Source organism: Tyto alba, unplaced genomic scaffold (genome assembly GCF_018691265.1).
Source record: "Tyto alba isolate M040663 unplaced genomic scaffold, T.alba_DEE_v4.0 Super-Scaffold_6, whole genome shotgun sequence".
Classification (NCBI taxonomy): domain Eukaryota; kingdom Metazoa; phylum Chordata; class Aves; order Strigiformes; family Tytonidae; genus Tyto; species Tyto alba.
The window spans coordinates 42,007,356-42,030,547 of record NW_024881327.1 but is presented as its reverse complement, the minus strand read 5'-3'; the positions used below and the strand labels follow the sequence as shown (position 1 = coordinate 42,030,547).

The 23,192-nt window shown below is 38.2% G+C and overlaps 1 protein-coding gene across 4 annotated transcripts in view; it reads right to left on the bottom strand.

Moving 5' to 3' along the window:
- STK32B (serine/threonine kinase 32B) overlaps window positions 1-23,192 on the bottom strand; it is a 174,937-nt gene that overhangs the window by 1,823 nt on the left and 149,922 nt on the right. For 3 of the 4 annotated variants that reach the window (XM_042808428.1, XM_042808432.1, XM_042808429.1), the window contains 2 exons: window positions 21,440-21,571; window positions 20,603-20,667 (listed from right to left, as the gene is read on the bottom strand). In XM_042808428.1, the coding sequence (XP_042664362.1) occupies window positions 20,603-20,667; window positions 21,440-21,571 (197 nt within the window). Of the gene's footprint in view, window positions 1-15,930; window positions 17,142-20,602; window positions 20,668-21,439; window positions 21,572-23,192 lie in introns of those variants that run through there. The other variant, XM_042808431.1, reaches the window with a different exon arrangement.

Below are 23,192 nucleotides of genomic sequence, written 5' to 3'. Positions count from 1 at the left end.
TTAAAAGCTATAAAGCAGATTGTAAAAAAAAAAAAAAAGAAAAAAAAAAAAAGAAAACAACAGATTAGAAGAACAAATTGCTGAAAGAATAAAAGAACTATGATGGTTACCCATGAGTCCATAGGATGACTGAGATATTAATCCATAGGATGGTTGAGATATCTCAACCAGACCAGTGTTCATGACAAATGAGCTTAAGGACATGCCTTTCTTTATGAGAAATTTGTCCATCATCTCCAGTCAAACCATCAGTCAAACAGCTTTAGAATCAGTCGTTCAAATGACTGTTGACAAAGCATCAAGATGGCGGATTTTCACCCAAGGGCTCTAAGAAAACTAAAATATATAGTTCCTCCACAGCTGAATGGAGCATGTAACTTACTGTTGAAACTGTCTTGGCACCAAGGAATGGAAGACAGCAAATGTGATGGCTTTAAATTTTTATTTATTTTTGTTTTAAATAAAGACTTTATAAAAGATCCAGGGGACTACCGGGAGAGTAATCAAATGAGATAAAGTCTTGAAACAACTTAAGGTCTGAGCTACTGGCCCTCGCAAGACTAAGGTATTTGTAGGCATCAAGAGAAAAGGCTACAGTGCTTGGAAACATGTTACAGACTATGCGTTGCAGACGTGCAAACTGATAAATAGTGGAGTGAGACAGATTTTTGCTCTATGGAGATCTGAGGAATCATTGTGTTGATCTAAGACATGCAAGCACTTTCTCCCTGAATTTTTTTAATATTTATTTCGTTCATAAAATGCTGAAAAAGAAGGCATTTACTGTACTGCTAAAATTAATGAGGAAATAATAAGTTTCTCAATAACAGCTTACAGCAGGAAAACACCAATTCATTTTTTTTGAAAATCACTCAAACTGGCACAAAGGCAGCATGTAAGGAGGAGAGTGGAAAAAGGAGAGAAATTAAGCCCACACTGAGTTCAAAAGATACCACCGACCAGCCTTGAACTTCCTACTCTCCACAGAGGTGGCTTCTATTGTTGATTTATTTCCATTATTTTCTTTTATCCTATTCCTACTCCCCAGGTTTATTACTGAAGCATAATTAGACTATGGGGGCTCAGAAGTGCTAAAGAAATAGATTGTTTTAGCAGTGCTTCATTCATTGTCTTCCCTTTTCAGACATTTTCTGTTTCCATATCAAGATTCACTACCCATATTTACAAACTATCTAAGTAAGCAATAGGTTATTAACCTGATGATGTAGCAGAAATTTAACTGTTATTTAATTATTTAATAATTTATCAATCACTTTATTCAGTGATTAAAATTACATTAAAGAGTTCACTATAAGGCGTTATTATGGGCATACTAACACCTACTTACCAGTGTGCCCTGGGGGCTGGGGAATTGGACTAAGAATTGGGAGATGCTGATTTTGTTTCTAACTCTGTCACCCTTTGGACAAATTACAGCCCTTTTCTGTGCCTCAACTTCTCTCTTGACAAGTAGAGAAAATGTAGGGGGGGTAAAGCTGAGGGGGAAATATATTTGTCCAGGTGTCCCATGGTTTGGAGCTCTGGTCATAAATCTGAGTTGAGTAAGTTGTGACTAACAAATAGAAACAAAAAGAACACAGAAATCATGCCTGGATTGATGAAACCTTGTGTTCTTATAAAACCCATGCCCATAGGAGATTTTTCTGGATAAACTGGTGACAGAGCATGTCATAGGCTTGTACTTGCAACTCTTGACTAGGCAAAGGATGCAATGAGCAGGAACATGCCAAGCAATGTGGGACTTTTCTTGTATTTGCACATTGGATGTTGAGTCATCTGCTGCTGAGAATGTTGGAAGCTGAGAGTTTTGTGCCTCTAAGTACTGCTCTGTGCCTCACAGGCCTGAATGAAATGAAGAATTACAGTCTGGTGTCTCTGATAGTTAAGAAAAAAGGCACATATAATCAAGCAAGATGTAATTACACTGCATATGTATTTTTATATATATATACGCATTATTGAATATATAAAAATACAAAAGTAAAGAAAGCAGACTGGCTAAAAGCTAGCATGGAAAATATAACACCCAAGCACAAAATACTGCTACAACTATGTCAGGCCATAGTGAAAATCACAAACATCTAATGAAATTGAGTAGCAAACTTGGGGACAACCAGGGAAGAGTTTATAGCTCAGCTTTGTTCACTAGATGAAGAAGAATATTGAAAGTTTGTCTTTAGGCTGCTTGGTAGATAAGTTCAATGAAAAAGGATGAAAAGTTGCAGTTTCAACATAACTGTCAAAATTTCAAATTTGCTAATAGACTAAGGCCTCTTCCCAAACCACTGCAACTTCAGCAAAAATAAAATAAGGTAGTTGGTCTATAGTTCAATCTATCTCCGAACTTCAGATAGGCTCAGGTCAAAACCTAAACAAATCTCATCACAGCAGCTGTGTGTGCACAAGCAGTCTCTTCAGTTAAAATGTTGGGCAGTTGCAGAAATGAAATTTATGTCTTGTTTGTGTATTCTTGTGCATACAGCTTGTGCCAGAGCTGGAGAACTTTTCCATCAGATGTTTTCAACTTTTCAAAAACATGGATACATCAACATGGTTTGTATAATCATGACAAAATAAATGCAGTCTGGGCCATTCTGTTAAAAAATGGCACTAGTGCAATAAATCATTTGTAGGAAATTGCTTTGCAGTGAATGACTTATCTTGCCTTTAAGCTGATGCAGCTACAGGCTGTGATAACTTGATAAAGGCCTAGGGAGAATGAATGGCTTGATGGGGACTTAGTTGTGGATCTGAACCAGGTAGCTGTACCTGTGCTGAATACTATTGACTGAGAATAAATGGTAAAATGGCCAGCTATGGATGAAAAAAGTGAACAAGTGGTTCTAGTGGATAGTCATACAAAAAAAAAAAAAAAACAAACCAACTCAAACTTGGAAGGAAAAGAGGATGAAAATTAGTTTGAACAGTGTCTATTACAATTTTTCCATGACAATTCAGTACAAATACATAAGTAGTCTCAGAGGCAGTTATGTTAGAAATTCAGAGTGTTCTACTAAACCAACAAAGAGATAAGCTGAGTTTTCCTTCCCTTCACCATTGATCCATGCAATACTGATAGTGTGTGACACTGAGTGTTGAACAGCCTCCTCTCCAGCGGCAAGGAAGAAAGAGGCTGCACCAACTACTACAGGAACGCCTCAAGAAAACTAACTGAGTCTTCAGTCAAGTCTTGGGCTTCTTCAGTACTTCTGGTAAAGAGATAGTGTCTGTGTGAGCTATGGAAAGGTTTTAATGATTCTTATTATCTCGATACCCAGATATTATAGTAGAGTTCCTGCAGTATTGATTTCCAGTGCTGGATCTTGGCTCAGATATTGATCTGTGGAAGGACGTTCAAAGGACAGGGAAAAATTGTTGGTCAAAAAAATCCTGTAGCAATATAGAGCAGTGGCATCAGGTTTACAAAATGTAGCTTCTGTGTTCGAGACCTTTATGGAGGCTGTTACACTGCCTATCACACTTGTCTGTTTGCTTTGGCCAGACAATATGTTGGTGCACAATAACATCTTTGTGCAGCTGATGTACTGATCAGTGGGTCTTGCCAGGCTGCCAGTGTGATACCGAAGCCTCAGAAATGAGAGATGTTTCAGGAGATATGCACTCAGGGACCACTGAGGACAGAGTTTCTAAAGACAAGAGAGTTCAGGTCAGGCAGAACTACCACTCCTGTGAGACTCCCACATGTACCAGGTCCTACAGGAAACTTCTTATTACAGATAATTTGCAAGTGAGTCTGCCAATGTTACAGACCCAGTGTCCTGGGTGTGGAGGAAAGAAAATTCTCTGAGTGGACAGTGGATTTGCTTTACCATTTCTAGATTTAGCATTTTACCTTGGCCTACTGATATTTCAAAAACTGGTGAAGAAAACAGATATTTTTGCTGACTGTTTGGGGTAAAGTTGAGCATAAGACAAGCTTTAATAACTGTAGCTTTATTGTTGGAAAAGAGTTCTATTAATGGAAACTTTTACATCCCTTGAAAGAAGTCCTGAGGAATAGATAAATCTGTGGAACATTTATCCCAGTTATTCTTCACAAGGGAGTGGGCCTGAGGTCAGAACAGATGAGGCATATCTATGCTAGCTTTTCAAATTCATGAATCCTGGGATGCAGCTTGTTAAATAGTTAGAAACCCACCTCAGTTCTATGATTTAGCAGCTATACAGAAGTAATGATGATGTCTTGTCCAGATGGCCTTGCTAGAAGGCTAATTCTGAATACATCTGAATCAGGAACAAAAAATAACCTATCTGACATGGGGAACGGCTGTGCTCTGAAAGAAACTATTTCAACTACATATCTCTGTGTATGTCACTGTGTTTTGTCTACTGGAGCACAGATACAGAAGTTACGAGGGGGATTTCAGAAAAACAATAAAGACCCTTATGTCCAAATCCTGCATTTTTAGAATATCAGTTGGTAAATACAGACTCTTTGGAAAATAGTATTCTTTCAAAATGCAACACTGAGAACTTTTAATTCTCAGTAGAAAAGCTCCAGCAATGAAATTTTGTAAAGGAATTAGAAGAAGCCAGAAAGTGACAGATATAGGCTTTGTTTTGTTATATCTTGGTCATAGAAAATAGACATATAGAAGTTATGCCATATAACTAAAATTGCTGGATGTTCTGGAGTTGCAAAAATTCCAGCCTAATTGCAAATATTTTTTTCAGAGTGGTACAATGATGTAGAGGCAGACTCCATAAAGTAAGAGGACCCTCACTATAGCAATATCTCACAGGCATACTGGGGAATACTCTGCATGTCTAGACAAGGTAGTATCTAGTCGTAGATAGCCAAGGCTGGAGTGAGATATCTTGCCACTGAAGGAGGCAAGGTGTCTGTTTGGTACCCCCTGTGTACAAATGCAAAGAAAAAATGCCTAGATGAACGAATCAGATGTGGTCAACAAGAATGCTTCCTCAAGGTGGTGATGCTTTAACTCTTCTCACCCCATCACCGCCTGCCCCTGAACACAACTAGTCTACCTTGATGATAATTTAGCACTGTTTTATCAAAAGGTCCAGAATTTGCTTTTTGAAGAAATTGAGATGGTTAGTGGTTAGTTATATCCCTCATCAGCACTGGATTCCTGCTCAGTTGCACACAAAACAAAGATTAAATTCTCAACCCAAACAATTTGGTAAATTTATGGCATTCTAGGGGCCCACAAACTATGTTCCCATCCATCTCCTTTATTTCCAGTCAAAAGGTGTAAAAAGTATGATTTAATGGGACTTTGGAGTCTAACTGTGTCAGTAAGACTTGCTTATTTCCTCCTTGTGAAACAAGTACAGAGTATGTCCTTGTGTTCCTCACATTTTGGAGTGGTTTTATGCAGAGCAACTTGTTCTGATAAAGAACAGAAGGATTTGGATGGTGAAGACTCAAAAGAACTCACACAGTCACCTCGAAGTCCAGCATCACCCTTGGTATTGACAACCTGGAGCATGATAGGAAGCATAAACAGAAGGCTGCTGGGTAGCTTGAACTTTACATACTGGTATAACAGTCATGAGAAGACATATATTTTTTGGTTGACCTCTCTGACCTAAATAATGAGTGTTCAGTAGTAAATAGGTGGTAGACAGGTGAAAGCTAACAATGTTGGTCATACCAACTTACTTTCTGGATCAGCTCACCCAGCAGCCCCCAAAAGACTCTCTTCCCTTGGTTTGACACTGAGTAAAACTGTTCATGGCACCCACAATCTTTCATGCTTCACCCAGAAAACCAGAGTTACTTCCCCAAGCTCATGCAAAGCCTTCTATTTTGTAAAATCCTTTATTTAAGTTTGATAGGACCTCATGCACATCAGTAAAAGTGCACATACTACAAAATCGAGGCAATTTTCTGGCAGTAATATGTAGGTCTTACAGTATGCACACATCTTTTCAAAAATAATGGGTTATATGCATGTGCATCCTATACTCCACTTTGAAAACTTCCCCCATTATTTTTCTGACATCATTTTAACATAAATTGCAGACAATGAATGTAGAAATGTTGATAACCAATCATGATTTCTGGGCCAATAAACAGCTTGGCTTGTCACCTGGCTGACACTGTGGGGAATAGGAATGGAGTCTGATACATAGAAACTTAATAATTTTCTGTCTACATTTTAAAAGGTTTCTCTTATAAATTGGTCCTTGTTGTGTTCTATTTTTGTAAAATTGAAGAAGCTGGTAATATTTTACAACTGTAAATGCGTGTTACTCGTTCTCTTATATCTCCATTGTTCTGCTTACTAATTCTCATCTGCCAAGTTTTCATTCAACTACATTTTTCAGTGAAAAGGTAAAATAAAGAAGAAAGAAGTGAGTAAAGCATCCTGATCAGGTTATTTTTATCTGAATAAATATATTTGGGAGAAATATTGTTTTCAAAACCAAATAGCCACCAAATATATCAGAAAAGAGTGAAAATTCCTGTATTTCCAACCCAGGACAATTTGCTTTCTTTTTTAAAAAGTTAACAAAAATAAACTGAAGAGTTGAATAGAATTTCAGGAAATTTGCTAATTTTACACTTCCATCCATAAAGCAGAAAACACTAACCTTTGCTCAGTGTAAATCTTAAGGAAGCATTCTAAACACGAAAGAACAAATACAGTACTCCTGGATTGTCCACATCCTGTTGGTGTGAGCTGAAGATCCCATCTTGCACTTTCATGCTCAGGTTTGCTTCCCAAAGAAATCAGGGTGCAGGGTGAGGCACTGGCATATGATTAGAACACGTAAACAGAGGTAAGTCTCTAGCCAAAATCTGCAAAATTCCCCAATTTGAAAACAAGTGCTCTGATTTCACAGCAACATATATCAGAACAAGTTGATATAATAATCCTGCATAAGATTAAGTTACCTGTTAACCTGAACCTCTGCCAAACTATTCTTCCACTTCCCATTCCCCAGTGATACCTGAGAGGGCTCTCATGGCAGCAAATACAGTGCTGCATGGGAATGTCATTTCTGTATTTTAGGCATTGGTTACCTTCACACCAGAAGGTAAAATGGTGTAGGAACTGATGCCTGTAAGATAAGTGGTACAAGTTGGCTTGAATCCATACGAATAAACTTTCTAATCTTCAGAGTTGTATTTCTGCTGCCTATTAGGCAGCCTTTGGTCTATGCTAACCTCTGAAACATGAAGGGAATTGCTTTAGAGAGTGATTTTGCCCTGGGAAAAATTATGCCAGGGAGCATGCTAGCAACTGAGCAGTATGGAAGATTGCCTATATTCTGCCTTTAAAAGATAGACAGAAAACAACAATGAAGGTGGAAAATGATGGCTAAGGAAAAAAAAAATAGTAAAAATGGAAGAAGGAGAGTTAAACACCTGAAAAATGAGGAAGGATTCAAAAGAATTCCAACTGTGGAGATCTAATTAATTAAACTAACTAATTATATAGCTAATTAAAATGATCTCAGAAGACAGCTGTATATAGCTAATGTTCTTCTTCATTAAAAAAGCCTCTTTACACCTAACAGAAGAGCAGTAACCATGGCAAAGTTAATAGTGGGCTTTTCTTTTCTTTAACTTGTTCAGAGTGATCTCAGTAGTGCTTTCAGGAAAGAAGAAATCATTGAAAAGTGTATGAATTTGCTAAGCATTTTCAAGTAAATAAGGAAGACACAATCTTGCTCTGCACTAGAGGAAGCTTGAGGCAGACCAGGACAGACTTAAGGACTGACTGGAGCAGAGACAACACTCATCACTCAGTGACATCAGCGCTGAGTCACACAATTCCAGACTGAAAATTAGTCTGTAAACTCAGATAATTTCCCCTCACTCTACAGTTTGTGTAGAGAACCAATGTGTGCAGAGCCACTTTAAATGAAACAATGCTTCTGTGTGTGTGTGTAATAGCAGGTATGTATTTTGGTAGACCTGAGTCCAAGTAGTAAACCTCATCAAATCACTAGCAAGAGTGAATGTCGTGAATCTTTAGCTCTTCCTGGATAATGTTCACACTTATAACTTAGTTGTTCTTAGCCTCCTGCCCCCATAGCTAGGTACACATGGCTCAAACGGAGTTGCCCCACAAGTGGTGTTTGGAGCTGTAGGAGATGCCCTTGGTTACCTGACGCTTAGAGAGAGCAGGCAGACGCAAGAGCAGACCACCGACGACCTGTGCCTGTTGGACTGGCAGCTAGGCATTTAGCTTTCAAGAAATAAACTGACCCCACAACTGTGGGATGGATTTTATGCCAGCTAACTTTAGACAACTGGAAGATTAGTTCAGGGTCTCTCTACAGGATAAATAGAGGCACTAACATAGATTAATTAGTCGCACTCTATGTTATCTAATATATGTGTCACAGAACAACCTTGGGTGATAAAAGTCTCTCCTCACTGACTACTAAAGGAGCTTAAACTAAATAAATGATTTTAAAATTGATTAGTTTAAATGAATATAGTCTTGTTGCATCTCTAGAAAAATAGAGATACCTTTCCTCTCTGAACCACAGATTCAGGGCCCTTCCTGTCTAGCAGCTGTATAAGCTCACTACACACTACACTGCTTAGCAGAGTCAATTTGCTTCTGGATTAGAGCTAATTTACACCCACACTGTTCAGGCATGCAGAAATTAAATAGCCCCATCAGCCTGGAACATAGCACACACCGATAAACACTGCCAAGAGTTGGGTAATGAAGTCACTGAGGAGCACAGGGGTGCAATTGCCTGTTCATCCATGCAGACATGCCTGTAGCATATTCAGGCTCTATGTATGCCAGAAGTGGCTTTTCTGCATGACTTGGACTGTATCTTGAAAAATACTTTCTCTTCTGATTCCCATTTATTTCAGATACCTCTGAAAATCTTGTGTATACCCTTTGGGGTAGGAGTTGTTCTGCATCTAACCAATATTTAACTCAGTCTGTCTTCAACCCCAAATGTGCACTGTTGGTACTGACTGCTTAGGTAGAAATAATCATGATCTCAGGTCTGTTTTCCTAATACACTGTGACGTATATGTTTTCATAGTTCAGTAGATTACCATGTAATCATCCAAATAACTCTGTTTGAACTCCATTTAAATTTAAATGACTGAGGTACAGACTAGAAGTTATGCTTTATTACAGCTGAATGTGAAAAGTAAAATTTTGGAGGAAGTATCCTCATGTAGCACAGATGTCTTCTCGTACCACTGACACTCATGACATTTACTCCCACCCTTTCCAAAAATCCTTGGGGAAATATGCTTACACCAGGGGTAATTGATTCAGGTTGATAGTTCCTGATGAGTAATTACACTCAGTAAATGCCTGTGAATATAATTTTCTATCAACCAGCAATTTATAATCAAGCATAATGGGTTCAGGTGCACATGCAGTGTGAGTGACGTGAAATACTAGTATGTGGAAGTCAAGTGACAAATAATACTGGATGCTGTAGCATGTTGACCTGCAATGTCTTGAGATCCCAGGCTTACCCTGGGAATTGAAAAAGCAAAATAAGAGTGGAGAGATGAAGTAAATAAATGAAAACATCAAATGATGTGCAGCCATTTAAGAAAATGAGACTAAAACAACTGATTAATGTTAAAGTCATGTTCAGACTAGTAAGGTAGATGTCTCTTAGAAGTAGGTTATTGTCCATCCAAGATCAGGTGCATCCTAAACCATATCTGTCTTGTTCAGTCACATTTTAAGATGTGAACTAGTTTTTCTAGTCTGTAGATATGTCTGAAGATCCATGTGTACAAGGAACAGGAAAGCAGCTATGAAATTTCCCAGTAATGTATTGGTTGTTAGACTTTGTGGGACTGCAGGGAGATAATTTTCTTTCTAGATAGTCAAAATCCATTTTAAAATCTACAGACACTTGTCCATGAATAAGGATATTTCTTAGCAGTGTGAGCCAAAACTCATTCTCAAGGAAGATATTAATTTCCCAGTCTGCCTTTGGTGTGTATTCCGAAGGAAACAGACTCACCCTTTTGTTCAGCTGTCAGCAGATGGATGGATCACAGGAGTTGCTTTGAAAGTTGCCTCCTTTATTCTTCTGGTGAAAGTTTCAAGATAAAGTGATCCTTTGGGTCAAGTCTAAATGAAATATATGGGGAGAAGGACAATTCTTTGTCTGCATCTAGAGATGGGTCTAATTTAGTGGAAACATATTCTCAGCTACTGCCATCCCCACCTGGACCTCAGGGTGGGAAGATTTTACAGAAGAGCTGAAGAGGCTTGTTATCAGACAGCAGATCACAGCAACAAGCAAAATTTTGTTCAGAGACTGAGAATTTAAAGACATATAGTAATGTGATACCTGTGAAATGCTTGCTGCCTTTGCAGTGATGGTGATACACGTCTGCAGCTCTGTGGCAGTGGACTGGTGTGACAGATTGCCACAGCAAAGCAGGACTGGATAAAATGGCAGCCAGCCATCAGTGAGACGTGGCCATTCAATCCCATATCATTTATTTTCTTTACCTTTCATGCCTTTCCCCGGGTGCTTAGAATATGATCGTGGTTGAGGTGAGTGAGGAAAATTTTAGCTGTGACAACCTACTTGCGTAGCAGCACTGCTTTCCTTAATGTAGCATCTCTAATTGAAACTGCAGCTCCACGGGAGCCATACAGCCAATAATTTAGGAATTAAGTTACGTGGAAAACTGTACTGGGTTTGCATGGCAAGGTTTTGGTAGTGGGGGGCTACAGGGGTGGCTTCTGTGAGAAGCTGATAGAAGCTTCCCCTAAGTCCTCCAGAGCCCATACCAGCCGGCTCCAAGACAGACCCACCGCTGGTCAAGGCCAGTCCCATCAGTGATGGTGGTAGCGCCTCTGGGATAATGTATTTAAGAAGGGGGAAAAAAGTTACTGTGCAACACCAGCAGCAGTCAGAAAAGAGGAGTGAGAATATGTGAGAAAAACAACTCCGTAGACACCAAGGTCAGTGGAGAAGGAGGGGGATTTGGTGCTCCAGGTGCTGGAGCAGAGATTCCCCTGCAGCCCCTGGTGAAGACCATGGTGAGGCAGGTTGTGCCCCTGCAGCCCATGGAGAACCCCACACTAGAGCAGTTGGATGCCTGAAGGAGGCTGTGACCCCATGGGAAGCCCATGCAGGAGCAGGCTCCTGGCAGGACCTGTGGACCAGTGGAGAGAGGAGCCCACACTGGAGCAGGTTTGCTGGCAGGACGTGTGACCTCTTGCGGGACTCGCGCCGGAGCAGTCTGTTCCTGAAGGACTGCAGCCTGTGGGAAGAACTCACATTGGTGAATTTTGTGGAGAACTGTCTCCCGTGGGAGAGGCCCCACACTAGAGCAGGGAAAGAGTGTGAGGAGTCCTATCCTTGAGGAGGAAGGAGCAGCAGAGACAACAGGAGATGAACTGACCACAACGTCCATTACCCATCCCCTTGCACCGCTACAGAAGAGGAGGTAGAGAAAATCAGGAGTGAAATTAAGCCTGGGAAGAAGGAAAGGGTGGGGGGAAAGGAGTTTTCAATGTTTGGTTTTATTTCTCATTATCTTACTCTGATTGATTGGCAATAAATTAAACTAATTTCTGCAACTCAAATCTGTTTTGCCCATGATTGTAATTGGTGAATGATCTCTCCCTCTCCTTATCTCAACCCACGAGCCTTTTGTTATATTTTCTCTCCCCTTCCCAGCTGAGGAGGGGAGTGATAGAGCAGCTTTGGTGAGCACTTGGTGTCCAAACAGGGTCAACCCACCACAAAAGCCAGTCTGGCTCTGCCTGATTATTGGGACCTAACAATAAACAGTCTCAGACTGGAATACGTGTCTGGGAGGAGGGATGGTCCTCCCTTCTTCTTGCAGCAGCAGGTTTCCAGGAGTCAGAGCCTGTGAGTTGCCAGGGAGCAACCACAGCCTGTGCTGACTTCTCTGCTGGCTCATATCTCTCCACGTATCCCTCATGCACTATTTCTCTGCTGAAGTCCAAAATGTAAATTCACAAAAAGTCTAATTAACTGTGCAGATCTTTCATTCTCTGATAGATGGACCCCCCTCAAAGAGGAGACTTAGCTGGTAGCTTATTTGTGATTGCACGGTGTAATTCACAGCCCTTAGTTAATCACCAAACCTCCCTACATAACGTGTGGTGAAGGTGGGTGCCTAACACAGGGATCCACACTTGGTATTGAACACCAAGCCATCTAGGCTAGTCACTAGGGTGCACCCACAACAGGAGTATGTATTACACTCCAGGTGGGACATAGGACAAGTATCTCTAGCTGGATTTCACAGCCCTGAGGAGTTTGCAGGAGATGGGTGCCTGATGTCCCCTAAAACACAGCAAGGAACAATCTCAATCTTACCTAAATCTCTTACTGCCCTAAGTCTGCTTTACTTTCCCTATTTCCAGAAAGGATATATATATGTGTTCTTCAATATATGCATACATATACGCACATATATATGTACATTTTACTGTGCAACCCTTATGCTATTATGAAGACTCTGTATGAAGATGGAGGCCTTATAACCAGTGAGAAAGTATAAAAGCACATACCCAGCTGTTCCATCTAACAGAGATTCCCATGTCTCATAGTGGCCCATTTCAGACATCAGTGGACGCTGTCATAGAACAAGCCAAATGGAGACAAATGTCTGCTGTGGCATATCCTTCTCATTTCTGATATTTCCAGACTTCCCAAATCAATGGGTGCATTGGAGGTCTCATGTCTGTTGGACCTTGATGGATTTTTTTTCCATTAATTTCTCTAATTATTTTTTGATTCTTTTTATATGTTTAACATCCAAAGCATCACTTGGCAATGTGCTGCACTGCACAAAAAAAGCACTGTTTGTTTTCTTTTAAACCTGTAGCCTGATAATTTTGAGACCTTGCGTTATCAGAAAGAGTGAATAATCATTGCTTAGTCATCTTCTCAGTAAGTTTCATAACATATTATTAACCAGTTTCTGTCTTTTCAGTTGACTCTTCTCTGAGTTTAAACTAGTTCAAGCCTACGAAATCCTTCAACATGAGACATGCCACACCTCTGGCCAACCCCATTTTTCTTTTTTTGCAACCATTCTAAGTCCTCTGTAACTTTTTTGAGATAAGAAAGCAGAACTGTACACAGAATAGAAGATGCAGGTGTATGTATATGAACATACATCTATACACACAATGACATCATGTTCATTTCTCTATAGCTTTCTGTGCAGTTTTGAGCATATTAACACCTTTGAGCATATTAACACCTATTAGCTGTTCACTAAGCATTGTGCTATCCGCAGTCTTTTCAAAATCTCTCTTCTTCATAACTAAAGCTAATTTAGAGTCTATTGTCCTAAAGGTAAAATTTAGATTATATTTTTCCTAACATATTTGTATTTATCAGTACTGAATTTCAGCTGCCATTTTCTTATTACCCTGCAACTCAGAAGCATGACTATTATTATCTACTGCAGGTCTTTGCAGTCAGATTTAGTTTTGACCACTCTGGTATCATAAGTGGAATTTGTCACTTCATCATTCACCTCCCTTTCCAACTTATTTATTAATATATTCAACAAAGTATCAGAATGACTGTCAATAATATTGTATCATTACTGGCTTGTTTCTGCATTGCTTCAGCAACTAGCCCCAAAATGCTTTCCTAAAACAGGATGAGTTCAGTCTTCATTATTCATTCTTAATTTATGGACACTCATGACAAGTGAGAATTTATGCTAGTGCAGGACATGAAGAGAGATGAAGAGAAAGCATGAAGGTAGTTTCCTATGGTCACTGTATAGTCATGACCTGTTATGCAGCCTTGGTTTATTTGTTCCACAGAACCTATTAAAAAAAAAAAAAATCTTAGATGGTGCTCAGAATCATACAGTTTTTGTTCATCTTTGAAGTCTGAGATGTGCAAATGAAGACTTTTCTCTGCCTATGAATTGACATTTGATTAGTTTTTATGAGATGTATTTGTGTTTAGTTTTCTGTAAATGGAAACACATTGCTGGCCTACAGTGCTGAGGATCTGCATCTGTTATCCCGATCCTTCCAGGGCCATGTTTTGGCACAGAGAATGCTCTGATATATGTACCCACACACAACCTTTCATTCCCAAAGTTTCATGTCCTTTTGGTGAAGTGTAACCGCTACAATAATATGGTTACTTGCTTGGGAAAACTTTGGCTTTTTTTCCTAGAAGGCTTTGAAAACAAGGTTCCAGATGCTTCATAGGCATTTTTTTTTTCTTCCCTTATTAAACTGTGAAGGGAACACATTATTGAAATGATGGCTTTTTGTAAGACTACTCTTTTCTCAAAAAAAGTGAATTTGAAGGTACGCCTACAGAAAAATTACTATCTTGGACCTGCTATGCTCAAACCTTCAGGCAGCTTGCCTCACTGAGAGTGGCATTTGGACTGGCAATTCTAAGCCAGTAATAATGAGCAGGAATTAAGTGCAGAAGTGAAAGGGCTGGTATGACCAAGCAGCAGTTATTAGTGCCCAAAACCAAACCAGGTTCAATCATGTTCAAAACGGCATCTTTCTAATTAGGTGAGATTGCAGCAGCAATCTCCGAAAGCATACATATCCATTAGAAAAGTGTCAAAAAGACATCAGTGAAGAGAAGTGAAACCATTTGAAATGCTCAGAAAAAGATGGATTTAAACTGAATTAAGGTCAGCAGAAGTGGCAAGAAAAGAAAAGTTGTGCTGTAGCTTCATCCAAAAAACATTTAGATATTATGGGGATTATGATAATATAAATATCTCCAGAGACACTAAGTGGCATAAAATATTTATTAAGACAAGTACATTCAATGAGGTATATTGTAAATCATTATGAATATTCAATTCTGATCAAACTGAAATGAAAGAGATCACTCAGGGACTCTGGATTTGAATCTGAAAAGACAATTGAAAGGAAATAAAAGGAGCTACAAAGAGACAGATGATAAATTTGATCTTATAAAAAATGAAGAGAATATTAAGCTTTTTATCTATGATATGGACAAAATCAGACAACATGATTTTAAGCATTTTAGTAGGCTCAAAATACATTCCCTCAACTTTTGTTGTTTATTCTGGGAACAGAGAGCTGTCTGTTCACCTAGAGCTATTCAATACCTTTTAGGAAAGAACTAAACAGTAGGAATTATAGCAGAAAAAGAGAGGGAAATACGCAGCAGCCATCTGACTGCTTTAGTTTGTGACAGAATTGTTTAGTGTGGTTACACTGAACAAATACTGAGAAGAGAAAGCTGCAAGCCTGTTCAGATCAACGGGGATTAGGCAGGTGAATATCACAGCAATGACATTTTATTCAGGATATTAGTATTAAATAAAAAAACATCCAATTTCAGAATCATAGTAAGTTTTTGAAAGTTTCCACTAGAATTGTTAAAAATATGGATATTTTGCTCATTGATCCATTGCATTTAATAAACTAGTTTTACAGAATTCTAACCCATTTTCATGTACATTGGATATATGAAATACATGTTCTACTCAGTAAAAGGTGGCTATATGATTTTACTTTCATTAGCAGGCTGACAATTTTGCTCAAAAGTTTGTGAAATGTCTTACTGAAGGATTATTCTGCCTGAGGAGCAAATATTTCATGTGTTTTCTCCTCCGTTCTTTGTTTGCTCACCTATTTAATCTTAAAGACATCTTTCAGGGAGAAGAGACTCAAGAACCATAAGGGTAAGAAAAAACAGTCCACTATAAACAAATATTAAATCTATTTCTTCATTTTGGGATATTTCAGGTTTTGGTCATCATAAACAGATGTAGATGTACGTGAAGATTTTTTTTTAGTGATAACAGCACAAAAATAGCAAAATAATCTGTGCTTAGCTTTTTAATAAAGCTACAAACAAACAGTGTGGCTTTACCTGTACAATCTTTCTTTTGCCTCCCCCCCCCCCCCAAAAAAAAAAAAAAAAGTGAAAATATAGCCTACCACTTCTAAATGAGATTAAATTCTTGAAAAATTGTTGTTAAGTCTATGGGAATACACAATCAGTTACTACAGATTGTTTGGTGCTGCATTTCTAGATATAATACAGCATCTATCTGTAGAAATAGATTTAAAACAACAAAAAATTATTTGTCAGCAAAATGAGGCAAACAGGTCCCTGAAATCAACTTCAGATCATATTCTCCAGCTAAGTCTCAGTGTGTGGACCATTCTTTGATCATGGTTTATTTAGTTTATATGTTCAAAACTAAGTATGAGCTTTTACTGAGACTCTTAAGAATAGAAAATATTTCATGTAGCACATTCAAACTTGGATTGTAAAAGGATTTTACTATGTTATTTTACTTTGGATCAGGACAGTGTGTACCCCTCTTGTAAAGGTATTGGAAGACAATGTTAGTGTGGACAGATGACATACACCTGTGTCATATCAGAAGGCACACATGTTTTTTAATTTGTAGCTCACATCCACTGAAATATTGATGTTAATAAGAATAAAGCCTTCCATCTAGCAACACTTCAGCCACTGTGGTATGTGAAACACTGGAAAAATAAAATCAAGATAAGATCAGCTTACAGTGTAAGGGATTTCATTCTGGATGCTTAATGTTTTCCTGCACAAATGAAGACGAAAGTGTAAAGCTACCTCTTCAGAACAGCTTAGCCATTTTATGTGAAGTATAAAGTATTTTCAACCCATGAACGTTGCACATGCCTAAAGCTGCTCCTTGTCTGCTGCTCCATTATTTGGAATTGTATATGAGTGCCCCAAGAGGAAATTACACTGAGGGTGGAAGATGAACATGGCCCGCATTCGGTTTTCCTTAATTCCTATCCTTTACAAGAAATGGTGTACCATAGGAATGACTTCACAGAAAGACTTCAGAACATGCAGGGTCTATTTTGCACACATGAAAGCAGTATTCCCTTCACATTTCACAAATTTCCCAGACTGTTTTATAGGATTAACAGTAACAGAACATGCTTAGCTGAACTGAAACACAGAACTACCATGGACTTTTCTTCTATAACTGCTATTTTTAGTACACAGGACAGTCTTTTGCAACTACACAAATCTTAAGACAATGGGTTTGTTTCATCTTCTGGAAACTTCTTTGTTTGATAGGCTTTTTCCACAGAGAAACTGGGAATAGTTCGTCTTCCCTTCATTCCTCCTCATCTTCCCAGTGAATTCTGAATAGTGTCAACAGAAGATGTTGTGTGATCAAGAGCGTGTAATTAAAGATATACAAATCTAACTTTTATTACCCATTGCTGATAATCTCTGACTGCACTTCTTTGTCTACAAGGCCCTGTCCAGTTAAATCCAATATACAGAAAACCCCCATCTAATATCATGGCTCCAAGTTCTCCTTTCCTAATTCCTATTTTAACAAAACACATTTGCTCTATCATTCTGCAGTGTATGTTTGTATTCTCTGATGGTATACACCATCCTACTTTTTTTTAATTCTTCAGATCTTTCATCACGTCTCATAACAGTTCAAGCCATAGATATCAGGTACATAGTTAAACTATAGTCCAACGAAATGAATTGTATTCAAGGACAAAGTAAGACTTACCGAGAAGGTAAGTCACCTGAATGCTGCTGGTAAAGTCATCTGGAAAAATATCAACCGTTTTAACTGAGTCTACTCATGTGAAAGCTTGGCTTAGCTAAAGTGGACTCTTTCTTCCTCATGCACTCATCTTGCTCAAAACATTCCTATAAATAGCAGGTTCCAATCACTTAACTGTAGAAAGCAATAGAAAAGTTAAAACGTGCACATTTTCTTCATTGGTATTAACTTAAAATATTGAGTTGATTCATTCAGCCTCTTCAATTATTTTAAAATTGTTTTAGCCTAGCAAGCTTTTTCTCTACCTCTCCCACAATCTTATCTGCAGTCTAAGTGTTTCTGATAGTCTCCTGAGATTCTTGGAAATAAAATAAGTATGGCATATTTCAAGATTTGCAGTATCTCTTGCAGAATAAAAGATATATAGTGAAAAAGAGACACAGCCTGGAAGTATCAGCAAGACATTCAATAAAAACAGATTCTGCTTTTCATAGCAGATATTTTACAAATATTGGATTACAAGATGTTGTGGAATTGGGATGGTTAACATTGCACTCTAACTACACGTTACTGCATGACTTTATGTTGCTCAATTAGAAATGTCTGAAATTCTTCCTTGAATCCTTTAAGTTTGGGGATTCTCATGTTTTCCTTTGAAAGATGGGCTAATTTTTTTGATTCACACTTTCTTATGTTTTATGTAGTGTTTTGTGCCACTGAAGTAAATTGAGCAGAAGGCTTAAATCACAATAAAATGTATATATTTGTGACTAAATAATATCTAATGAAGTATGCAGATATTTTCAACTAATAGACTATATAAGAAATTCTGCTCTATGAAGAGGAACATGGAGGAATATCTAAACATCTAGGTGCATTAATCTGAGACTGACTTAAAGTCCTGCTTGGGATTGACAACTCACATAATGATATGATCACATATTATTGGATATTGTTTTCATAGGAATAGTTCATGTCTTTCAGCATCTGCAGATGTTCCTTAAGAACTTGATCAGCCATGTATGTGGCTTTGGAAATCCATGTAAGCACAGCTTCAGCCTATACATACAGCCTTGAGGGCATAGAGATGTCTAAGGAAACCCACCGTGAATTACTCTGGTGTACGCTGTGTAGCCTCTTCTCTCTAGTATGATATCTGAGTCTGTCATTGCTCTTATTTTGTTCTCATTAACTTGAATTCACTTTGCACTTCAAAAATTTCACTTCTGCTTCCCCTCTTATTAACATTTTTGTCTTTGAAAACTATTACAGAAGTCTCTTCATGTCCTTCTTCAGCTCTAATAGAATTTAAACAAGAAATTATTGTGATCTGGCTTTAGACAATGAAGGATCTCTTGTAGGTCTACACTAAATATTTCTCCTTAACCTTGTCAAAACCAATAAAGAAATGACCAAAACACATGCTGTTCTGAATGAAATGCATGTGTTTTATCTTTTGCTTCCATTTTACTTGTACTCCATTTAAACTCCTCCTTGATCTCTCATCAGTCTCTGATAGTCCTTTATAGCTTGTATTACTGTAGTTGTGCAACATGAAACAATGAAAAAAAACTTATTATCCACTTAAAAAAAATCTATAAGAATCACATGGTAGAATAATGTCAAAAGAAATTGTTCAATGCTAGTGAATACACATGCAATGGGATTTTGAAAGTGTTTTGCAAAGTCTGGTATTTTATTTTATCTTTCAAAAATTGATGTATATTGGGTTTCCTTGACATATGACTCTGGAGTAGGTGAGAGAGTCATATCTGGAAATGAACTATTTGTATGAACAACATCTTGGAAACACATTAAATTGATATATCAATGTAATATTTTTCTAATCTTGTTATCATTATCTTAATAATTGTTATTTTTGTGGGTTAATAAAACTCCTACAAAGTTCAAACATTCCCTACTTCACTGATACCAGAACTGATTCAGAGGAGTCCACCAAGATCCTTCTAAAAACCTTTTATGAGCTGACTTTGTCTGGCTTTTCTTGTTTATGGCCCTTACACAAATATATTACTATCTTGTGTTAGAGATTGTGCAAAATAACATAAAGAATCTGTTGGATCTTCCTTTTCTTTGTAAATCCTCACAGTAGTGTCTGTGAGCAGTCAGTACTGAGCATAGACATGTCCCAGAGATTGTAACAAGAAAAATGGGGTTGTCTATGCCATAATTTCCTTCATGACATGATGTCAACGGTTCAAAGCTGACAATCCGTTTCCCAGTTTTAATTACAGAAGACAGTAATTACCTGCATTGTAAGCATTAAGTAAGATTGTCATAACTCTTTAATTAATTCTAACATTACACAACTCCATTAGAAAGGCTTGCAGATATAATTAGGTCAAATAAAATCACTGAATATACTTGGATGAAATGCAGTAATTTGACCAAAGACACAAACAACTCCCCTGTTATGAGCTGTATCTGTTAATACAAATGGGTCCATAGTGGCTGCAACTCAAAGTTAGTAAACTATGTGAAATGAAGTGCATTAATTAGGCCAGGTAAGTTATTGAAATCTATGGGATTTAGACTTGTATTTCTATGAGTTCTGGCTGACTCTTAGACTAATAAGCACTTGCTTCATGTCTGTTATACTTCTAATATTTAGTTCTATTGAAATTACTAAAGTTGAAATAAACTTCTTTTATGGTGATGAAGTATGAATAGTGCTTCCAAGTCAGAACACTGCAGTTCATATCATTAAAATTTCATGAGTTATCACTTCTCTTGGCTTTGTTCAAGTTGTGAAAAAGCAGCCTCTTGTATTGTATTGCTTTTGCATAATCGTTAACAGTTTCACTGGAGAGTCTTGGTGACATTTATCTTCTCTCTCTAACATACTTTCATCACAAGCACTTCTGCTTGTTTTCAGAGATGGAATAACTACAAAGACAGAGACTGTAAGAGGAAGAAATCAATGGAAATCCAGCCTTTTAGCCCCCACTGCTGTGATCATTAATCAATTTTCCTTGCACTGGGAGAAAAAAAAAATATAGTTCTCAAATTAATTTCAGTAGTGAATGCTAAACAGGCATTAAGAAATGCACTTACTTCTCTCTGTTGAATATGATGAATTCTTTCCTAACGGTTTCCAAGCACTGCTGCAGGTGTATGTTCTTTAAAAAACAGCATGAATAAGTTGATTAAAAAAGGTGGAAAATCATAGACAAAAATCACAACAACAGAAACAATACTGAACCAAAAAGCTTATGAATGAATACTTTCAAAAGATATTCTTAAGACTCTTCAAAAGTGGGCCATGATAGAAAAATCAATCTTTATTTTGGAAGTTCCTCACAAAGAATTCCTAAGGACTTTTACATCTGATAGCTCTAAGAACAGCTTGCATGAACATTCAAAATCATTAGGAGTAGCAACAGAATTTATAAAACCTCACTGAAATGAAAATTCAAGTCTGAAAAATGATTATTTCTTAATCTTCTCAGAAGTTTAGACTGTTTATACAATGCATCTTTCTATATGGGATACATTAGTCAATACTGAAAGAGACAGCTTTAAAACGTGTATAAAGAATGAGCTTTTTACTGCATACTTTTCATTTTTGGTACTAGCAGTAGATAAATACTCCTTGTAACTATGTGTCCATGTGTGGGAAGTGTATTTGCCAACTGTCAACACTTTTTCATACGTTAAATGAGCATCTGTGAGAATCTTAAAAATGATTACAACTTAAACATGCTGTTACTATTTGACTGAAATAAATGGTTGCTTTTCATCTTGTTTTGGAGATGGTTTATGCTATATGTAAAATGACAGACATAGAGGTTGAGTCTATTTTCAGAGATGATAAAACTGAACTTAACTGAGTTTCTCTATTGAAGAGTGTAAATGAAATGCCACTGACTTCAGGCACAATCTCCAGCTTACCAGTGGGCAGGTTTCCTTAGCTCCATCTTTGGATTTGTTTTTGGCAAGTCGTTTTTTCTTTTTATGTAGAGGCTTGGACTCCAAAATCATTTCTTCAAGTTCAAATGTAGGATCACAGTTCAGTCTTCCTTTCTGGTACAAAAGCATTCAAATTTACTCATTGAAGTATCACTGTGATTTTTTTTAGTTTGCCTGGCAAGTGTTAATAGCATTAATAATGATCCAGCTTCCCAACCACATCTATATAATGAAAACTGTCTTTCTAGGCCTGGAGTGATGTTTGAATTTTAAATAAAGGAGGCAAGATGTTATAAAGCAATTCCTACTTATATACAGATGTACTCCTAGAGTGACTACAATTATGTCACTCCAAAGGGAGTCATTAATCTGGCCCAGTCTTCATCAGAATATCAGTTAGTGCTGTAGAACATAAGTGGCAACTGTAATAGTACAGGAGTGATGGGGAGTACCTCTAAGACCTTACTTGTTAAAATCTGATTTTCTGAAGAGTTGCAGGTGGATTTGTTTACTTAGCTCCAGTCCGTGATAACAAGGGAAGGAACAGGCCTTATTTTGTTAGCAGCATTTATATCAAAAAATGGTTCATTGAATCATAGAATACCAGGTTGGAAGGGACCTCAAGGATCATCTGGTCCAACCTTTCCTGGCAAAAATACAGTCTAGACAAGATGGCCCAGCATCCTGTCCAGCTGAATCTTAAAAGTGTCCAATGTTGGGGAATCCACCACTTCCCTCGGGATATTGTTCCAATGGCTGATTGTTCTCATTCTGAAAAATTTTCCTCTTGTGTACAATCAGAATCTCCCCAGGAGTAACTTGTACCTATTACCCCTCATTTTTTCCATGTGACTCCTTGTAAAAAGGGAGTCTCCATCTGTTTTGTAGCCACCCTTTAAATACTGGAACATAGTAACACTCTCCTGTAAACCTTCATTTCTCAAGGCTGGACAGATCCAGTTCTCTCAGCCTTACCTCATGGCAGGCTTCCCAGTCCTTTGATCATATTTGTGACCCTCCTCTGGACCCTCTCCAGCCTGTCCACATCTTTTTTGCATAGCGGGGACTAAAACTGAACACAGTATTCCAGGTGTGGCCTTTATCTCTGCTGGTAATACCCTTGTTCATGCAACTGAGCATTGACTTTGCTACTGCAGCACACTGCTCACTCATATGGAGCTTGATGGTCACCAGGACCCCCAGGTCCTTTTCCACAGAGCTGCTCCCCAGCTGGGTAGATCCCTGTCTGTGCTGCACTCCTGGATAAAGTTTTCCCAAGTGCAAGACCTTACATATGGCTTGTTGAACTTCATAAGGCTGTTGTTAACCCACTCTTCCACCCTATCCAGATTATCTGGTAGGGTAGCTCCCCATTCTGAAGTGTCCACTTCCCCACTCAGTCTACTAATGTTGACATACTTCATAAGGGAACACTTGATCCCAACATCAGGATAACTTATGAAGGTAGCAAACAGTGTTGGACCCAACACTGACCCCTGGGGGACACCACTTGAGACAGATTGCTAGTTTGAAAAGAAGATATTTCCTACCACCTCCTGGGTGTGGCCTGACAGACAGTTTCCGACCCATCACACAGACCACTTGCCTAGGCCATAACGCACCAGTTTCTCTAGGAAGAGGCTGTGGGGAACCATATCAAACACCTTGGAGAAATCCAGGTAAGCAATGCCCACTGCCTGCCCCACATCAACTGAGCAGTTTACTTTGTTACAGA